At 52.3% G+C, this 7,709-nt stretch overlaps 1 protein-coding gene across 1 annotated transcript in view; it reads right to left on the bottom strand.

The window, feature by feature from the left end:
- TGFBI (transforming growth factor beta induced) overlaps positions 1–7,709 on the bottom strand; it is a 54,316-nt gene that overhangs the window by 15,777 nt on the left and 30,830 nt on the right. The window contains exon 2 of the mRNA XM_009641756.2: positions 3,296–3,394. Within this exon, the coding sequence (XP_009640051.1) occupies positions 3,296–3,394 (99 nt within the window). The remainder of the gene's footprint in view (positions 1–3,295; positions 3,395–7,709) is intronic.

Raw genomic sequence — 7,709 nt, 5'->3', positions numbered from 1 at the left:
AAAAAAAAAAAAAAAAAAAAAAAAAAAAAAAAAAAAAGCAGACAAAGAGGTACGAGTCCTTTTCTGATGCACGCATCGAAGGTTCCGTGGTGCACACCCAGCCCCAGCAGAGCACCCGCCCCCCCTGGCGCAGAGGGGCTGCCCGAGAAGCGAGCCTGCCAAGGCCACCACCAAGCCCCTGCCCTACGGCCGTACCCTGGTTGTTTCTGGGGAGAGCTACGGAGCAACTCGGTGCCTGCTGCACCCCAGGGTGGCTGTGAAAAACCCCAGCCGTGAGCCTGGAGCAGCAACCGAAAGGTGAGGCACTGGGGGAGAAGGCTGAAGACCAGGCACGTCCGCGCCTTTTGAGATGGCTTTCCTTGCTGCACCTATCGCTCCCAGCGTGATCATCCAAGAAAGAGTGAAGCCACGCTTACTGCTACGGGCTTGCAGCAGCTTTTCTGCCTTCCTCGCTCGGGGTGGAACATCTCCACTCTGAGCCACCTGCAGAGCTCAGCTTTGCTTCCCTGCGGTGCCCGGTCTCTCACCGACCGACCTCCCCACTACCGCTTTGAAACAGTGCTCAGAGCGGGAAAAGAAAAGAAATCAAAGCAGCCAAAACTGCCTTCCTAGAGCCGGGTATTTGCACCCACAACACGCGTCCAACTTGTGGCACCACTGACCCTTCAAGCAAATACGGAGGGTAACAGCCAGGTCAAGCATGAAGCAGGTGAGATGGGTCAAGCATCTCCTACCCCAGGACTGCTCTTCTCACTGGTGGGAAAGGCCTCTTAGGAGGAGGAGAGAAATGACCACGCTCATCCAGCTTCACCATCTCCCCAGGCTGGTGGCGCGGATCCCCCTGCCAACGGGAGCACCAAGCACTCAGCTTCAGGAGAAGACTTCTGACTACAGATCCCAAGCAAAGGCTGTATCCAGCCAGTTATGCTGATGAACATGCCAAATCCTGACTCCTTCTGGGATTTACGGCCATCTGGCTTTCCCAAAACCTCTCATGGACCAGCTCAGTCCCACGCAATGGGCCAGTTTCGTGCTGAGCACCATTAACTGTGCCCACGCACTCTCCTGGGTGCTGATGCACCGAGCACAGCATCAGGCCCCTGACACTGGTTTAAGAATTTGACCGCCTCAGCATAACGCATCATGTTCCTCATGGCCCAAATGGCTCCTGATTGCTTCCATATGCCAGGAACACCACATCCAGTGGGAGCCATCACCAGCAAACATTTGTAATCAGAGCTGTCCCAGGGTCCTCCGGAAAATGTGAGTCAGGGCACGTGTCTTTTGTTCTGCACAAGCACTGCTAAAGGGCAAAGTAGGGCCCAGGCTCAAAAATGACTCAGAAGAGAGAAGAAGACAATAACACCCATTGTCGAGGCAAGGCCAAGTGAAGAATAGTGAGCAAATTCCATGTATAATGGGAACATTATCTCATAGGTTAACAGGCAGGTTAATGCTGAGTATGCTTTTCTCTCAGCAATGCATCACTGGATTGGACGCTTGGGTAAAAGCAGAGAAAATGAGGTTAGAAGAGATCACCCCATCTCCTCCAACAAGATCATGAGATGCTGCCAGATGCCCGTCGTTCCACCTCTTTCTGGAGATAAGCAGATGAGTTTGTCTCTGCCAAACATAGCTGCATTCCTTGAGGTTGGTTTCTCCTTTGCTTCAGAGCTGAAGAAACCCCTGGCTGGACCGCTTTGCCTTTCAGTGACTCTAACAGCCAAGCTACCCCACACCCACAGCCAAGCTACCCACACCCACAGCCAAGCTACCCACACCCACAGCCGCGCTGTGCTTTCTGCGGAGACCTACTAAGCTACCATCTTGTCCATTTTACACCAAAAAAGCCACCATTCGGCCAAGATGAGAGCCTGAACTCTAATCACCCAATATAAGTCTTCCCAGGTTTGGTGGCTTTGGAGAATTGGGGGTGGTGGTGTATTTGTTTTTACAATATTGCCTCTCTTTTTTATTTTCCTATAAAGACAACTGGACACAGGGGAAACCACTATACCTGCTCACTATATGGCACCTCCTGCAATACATCCGCATGACGGACAGGATTTTCCTCTTTTAGCCAAATTCATGGGTAGCACCATGACAGGGCAGAAGCCATGCACGGGGACCATTCCTGTGTTGGTGCCCTCCTCGCAGTACCAACACCAGGGACAGGCAACGAACCTCGCCGGCCAGCCATCACAGCGAAACCCAGGAAGGCAACCAAACTAAAGGCAACACAGCTAAAGATCCCCAAGTCTGCTCTTGGCTACGGAAGCAGAGCTTACGTCACCTGCAGTAAAGAACAGCATGATCCTACAGACCTGATCACAAATTGCGTTGGCCCGTATCAGGAACGCGCGAGGTGATTTTCTGCTGTTTGTTCTTCTTGACCTTGCAGATCCAGGACCAGACCTGGCCCACAGCTCTGCTCCCCACGGCCAGCACCTTTGCAGTGATATGGGGTAAGACGGTGGGGCGTGCTGAAGGGTGGGCTGGCAAACGTGCCTGAAAGCCCAGTTTGGCCTACACCAAGGAAAAAGATTCCCCACTCCTGATCTACAGCCTGGCAGATAGTCAAGCACGCATATCCTTAATTATCTGCCGACTACATCTTTCAAAAGAATGTCCCGAGGCTGCTCACACAGATACTTTGTGCAACAGCTACTTGAATATTATTGTTTGCAATTTTAAACGTGGAATTGGCCTGCAAGTCTGATTAACTTTCCTGGTGGAGTCATCAGAGAGTGTTGGCTAAACCCGATACCTCTTCCCCCTTATTTCTGTTTTCCCTTCCAAAGCAAACACGTGTAGATGAATTTTACATTCTCTCCAACATCCATCAGCTCTGGGTTGCCTTTTCTTTCATTTTTTTTTAGCTAGGCAGCACTGAGCCTAGCGTGGGGAGAGACACGGCTAAGTACTAGAAAACATCTGGCACACACTTCATTACAGCACTGAGAGCTATGCAAGTATACATCGAAATGCAATTAGAATAGACCATCACGGTTGTAATTACATGGTAATTGCCATTCTTAAAAGCTAAGAGCTTCAGGGTCACGTTTGCCATTTGAGAAAAAACAAGGCACGAGCATTTCTTTGGGAGAAAAGGCTAAAACCGTTTTTTTCTTTGGAAGAAAAGGCTAAAGCCGCTCTTAGCACGTTAAGCCCATGCCGCGGGCTCCGCCAGCTCTCGTCTGTCAGACCGTCTGTCAGACCGTCCGCTTCGCCCGCCCAGCGCCCACCTCTGCCACGGGGTCTTCGGGGAGGCCCTGGCCGGCGCTTGGGTACTCACGTGGACTTCCCGCAGATCTTCCTCTGGTACCACTGCTTGCAGTTGGTGAAATATTTCCTGTTCGTGCCGATCAGCTTCTGCACCGCACACACGTTGGGGCTACAGGTAAGGACAAAGCAGAAGAGGGTCCCGTAAGCCTCCCTTCGCTCGCTGCCGACCCCCAGCCCGCAGCCAGACCCCCCCGAAAAGCCCTGCTGGGGTTGCAAGGGAGGGAGCTTTGAGAGCTGCAAGTCAGCTTGCTCAATCTGGGCGTGTAACGACCACCGCGAAGCGGAGGAGGTAGTGAAAGAGATCTCCCTTTACTCTGCCAGGGCATCTTTTTCTTCACTGAGTGCAAAATCTTGACTTTTTTCCATGTTCCACCTCTCCCCAAAATATAAAGAAGTTAAAAGTAATACTTTGGTCAGTATTTCCATGGTGAACAGCTACTTAAAATTTGGGATCCCAGCTAAAAACCTGATGAAGTTATTCAGTAATCCAAATTCTTAAAAAAAAACCAAACATTTTTTTATTGTTTAGGACATGAAGAAGGACAGATATTTATCAGCCTAGGGACCGACTTGCACCAAAAGCAGAATGGGTACTTTTGCTCTATGAGACTCAGCCGATTCCGGGCACAGATGCTGAGCTGCTGATGGGGAAAACGAGCAGCAGCAGCGCCCATGCCCGTTCCAGCCCACCAGGCATGACAGCACCGGCTGAGAGCGGCTGCATCAGCCCACGAGGTTCAGAGAGCTCCTTCCCAGCCGGGTGGTGTTACCGAGTGACGAACCCCACCGGGAGCTGACTGCAGCCTTTCAGCTTTCTAAGAAGCAGCAAAGATGTGGTCAAACAGGAGCTGGGAGTTCAGTTGCCGCTGGCTTGGCCAGCACAGTGTTTCCCCCCTCAGCCTGGCTCACCATCGCCATGGTTTGTGGCCAGCAGCCCTGGCCATGGATGTGGGCAAACCACGGTCAGTGCATGAGATATGGGCTGTGAGGCCACCGACTGCCTCTGGGCTTGAGACAGAGGTGTAGCAAGCAAGCCGAGGATGCTCAGCCCAACTGAGACTGGATTCCCAACACGAACACCATGCCCCACTTGTGGCAGCAGCACCAACACTATGTGCAGTATTGGCTGCCAGGCAGAGGGAGGGAAAACAAATAATTGAGCAAAATACATGAATCATCACTTCAGCCCATCAGAAGTGCTCTGCACCGTCCAAGGCAGAGTCTTCATTTGCACAAATGAAACTCCAAATGCTGCTGTGAAGGTCTTGCTGATCTCTTTAGGGAAAAAGACAGCAGCCTGTTTGATGCTGGGTTTGACCCAGATGCTGCCCGCTTGCCTACCTGCTGTGGTTTAACCTGGCAGGCAGCTGAACCCACCCAGCTGCTCGCTCCCCCCCCCAATATACGAAACAAGTGATGCTCAATGCAGTTTCTCACCACCCACTGACCGATGCCCAGCCCATCCCCAAGCAGCGATCGCTGCCCCCTGGCCAACTCCCCCCAGTCTCTATACTGGGCATGATGCCCTATGGTCTGGAATAGCCCTTGGGCCAGTTGGGGTCGGCTGTCCTGGCCGTGCCCCCTCCCAGCTCCTTGTGCACCCGGCAGAGCAGGGGAAGCTGAAAAAACCCAGGTCCCTGACTGGTCTGGGCACTACTTAGCAACAGCTCAAACATCAGGGTGCTATCAGCATTCCTCTCGTACCAAATCCAACCCACAGCACCATGGCAGCTACTAGGCAGAAAATTAACTCTATCCTGGCTGAAACCAGGATGCTACCAAAGTTAACAAAAGTAGAGTTTGCAGCCCAACCACCAAGTCTTCCTCCAGCCGTGCTTGCTATTCACCAAATTCGTCCCAAATTGAGCTCTCTCCAAAACGGGCCAGCCTGCCTGGCATTAGCATGAATTAACCTGCGGGTCTCCTCTCTGTTGGCTAACTCCAGCGCCAGTCCCGGCGGGAGCTCGGCTTGCCGTCAATGAGCCTTTGTTGATGTGGCTGCTGCAGGGCCCTGCGGCGCAGGAGCCCACCCTGGCACCTTCGTCCTGCCCCGGGGGGAAAGCGAGGGCTGGTAGGATGGGGGGGAGTTAGGCTCGCCATTCCCCTCCTCACCACCATATCCAGTAATGGTAGCTTGCTCCTGCATGAAAGCATTTAATTGCCTTTACATATACAGGGTGAGGGACAAGGAGAAAGAATCAACCGAAAAAAGTTGGAAATCACAAAGCCAAACTTTCAGCTGGTGCAAACTGGCCCAGGCTCCGTTATTTCCATGCCAAATCGTCGCTTAGAGAGACGTCTGTGCTCTCTGACTCAGCCCACCTCGGCTACCCCGGCCCCGCCGCACCGAAATATGGTTCCAATTACATCGAAATTCCAAACCTTGCCTCGATTTCAGCGTCTGGCTGACGGCAGTGGACAATCCCTCTAATATGCGTCTTGACAAGCCTGGCTACTGAAAGACTTGTTTGATCACTTCCCCGTATCCCCGGGAGCAGCCTGCCAAGGAAACCCTTGCGCCTGCAGGACAGCATCGAACCCGGCGCTGCCTCCGCTCCCTCCTCCCTGCCCGGGACCACAGCTCCGCAGGGCTGCTGCTCCCTCCCTGACTCATCGGGGAAAACTTCTTCCCAGTTTTCCCTCAGTGCGGAAAAATCCGTCCCCAGGGCCGTGTTATCAATGATTCCCGCAGGCAGGCTGTAGTAGCGGCTCCCCGCAGTGCGTGTTCTGGTCCTTTGCCCAGTCTGGCTTAAAATGAATTTGTCAACACTCTCCCCTCTCCTCGTTGGAGTTCATCACCTCTGCCATGCCGTTCCCAGCCAGCCGCGCTGACTCGAGGATAAACCCGCCTATTGTTCCCTCCGGCTGAAGCCTTCCACTTGGCAGGCAGCAGCTGGGAGCTGCCGGGGCAGGGGCTGCCCTTGGGGAAGGGGCAGGGAAGAGCAGGACCCACCGTGCGGTCCCAGCTACCTGCCATGACTGCGCCCATGATGATCCCCAGCAGCACATAGCGCCCACGAAGCCGGGCGAGTCTGGGGGAGCACTCCCAGGTTCTCATCCTCAAATGTTAATGCTCCTTACATGCCTCTCAGCTCCCCTCCTGGACTCGAGCTGATTCACTTGAAGAAAAAAAGTTAATTAAGATGTACAAGTTTTGCTGCTGCGCCAAGCTCTGCCACCCAACTTGCTCCCAGCTCAATAGGGGCATTGATGGGGGGGGGGGATGCTCGCAGCAGAAGGGGTGGCAGCCCTGGTTGCACACCCCTCCTGAGCTCCCTCCTGCAAGCAAAACAAGACGCCTCTCATCCCAGGGCTTTTTGGCCGGTTTTGTCTCGCTGCATCTCTTTGGCACATCATTCATCAATGTTCAAAATTCAGTTGCTGTTTAAAAATGAGCTTGGTAGAAATTGCTCGTCTCCAGCAGAAAGGGAGCAGCGCACAAAGTGCCGTGGCTGGACTGATCTCAGCGCAACTCCGCTTCATCTGGGAACACTGGCATGCCAATTCCCTGCACCTCCCACAGACCTCGGGCACCAGCATGGACCGCGATCGCATCTTAGCCTTGCCTCTGTCGATTGCCCAGAGAGTAACGGGATTCTCTCTGCAGGGACGAGCCCGCTGGCTTGCCCCAGGACTGCACTGACTTACCGAGTCTGAGCAAACTGCTGTTGCCCCAGGGCTGCCAGCAGAACTGGACATCTCCTTAGTTTCAGATCATGTAGAGATGAAGAACAAGACTCACTGTATTTGTACGTAAATCACTGTAATTCTTTCATTATCGAGGTTTTACAAATAGACATCAGCTCAGAGCTTGTCTGTTGGGTTCCGTACATAAGCAGCATCCCCCTTTCCACAAACACCCACCTGCATCCCTGCCAGATAATGCATCAAATTGCAATTATTTGTCTTGTTGGGTTTTTTTCAAAAGCATTTTGTGACCCTGCCATCAGCAATCCATTCAAATGGAAGCTACTGATCCACCAGTGTCACCATCCCGAGGGACAAAAGCCAGCAGAAACATGTCATCCTTTCACCCTTCCTAATTCCTAATAAATTTTAAAAAAGGTGAGAACAACTATTGCCATTGGGTTCATTTTCTACCTATCAATGAAGACCCAAACTACTCAGTCCATCAGATAGTGTCCATCTGGCAAGAGAGGTCTACACGCATTTTTTTTTTTTTGGATATTCCTTATCTCAGAAGGTTTATGAGTAAATAAGTGAATTACTTTTGTCAAGAAAACTTTCAAGACTTATGAGGGGTTCCAGTCAAAGAGTCAGTTGGTGCCCACTCCGCAGAGACACTCCTCTACCATTGCACCGATTTTCTTTCTTTTTCTACAAATTCATGAAAACGAGAATACCCCCCAACCGTTTAAAATCTGGGGATATTTCCCCCCCCCACACCCCACCCCCCCTTTTTC

This window comes from Egretta garzetta, unplaced genomic scaffold (assembly GCF_000687185.1).
Source record: "Egretta garzetta isolate BGI_Z169 unplaced genomic scaffold, ASM68718v1 scaffold147, whole genome shotgun sequence".
Taxonomy (NCBI): domain Eukaryota; kingdom Metazoa; phylum Chordata; class Aves; order Pelecaniformes; family Ardeidae; genus Egretta; species Egretta garzetta.
This window is presented reverse-complemented; position numbering and strand designations above follow the sequence as displayed.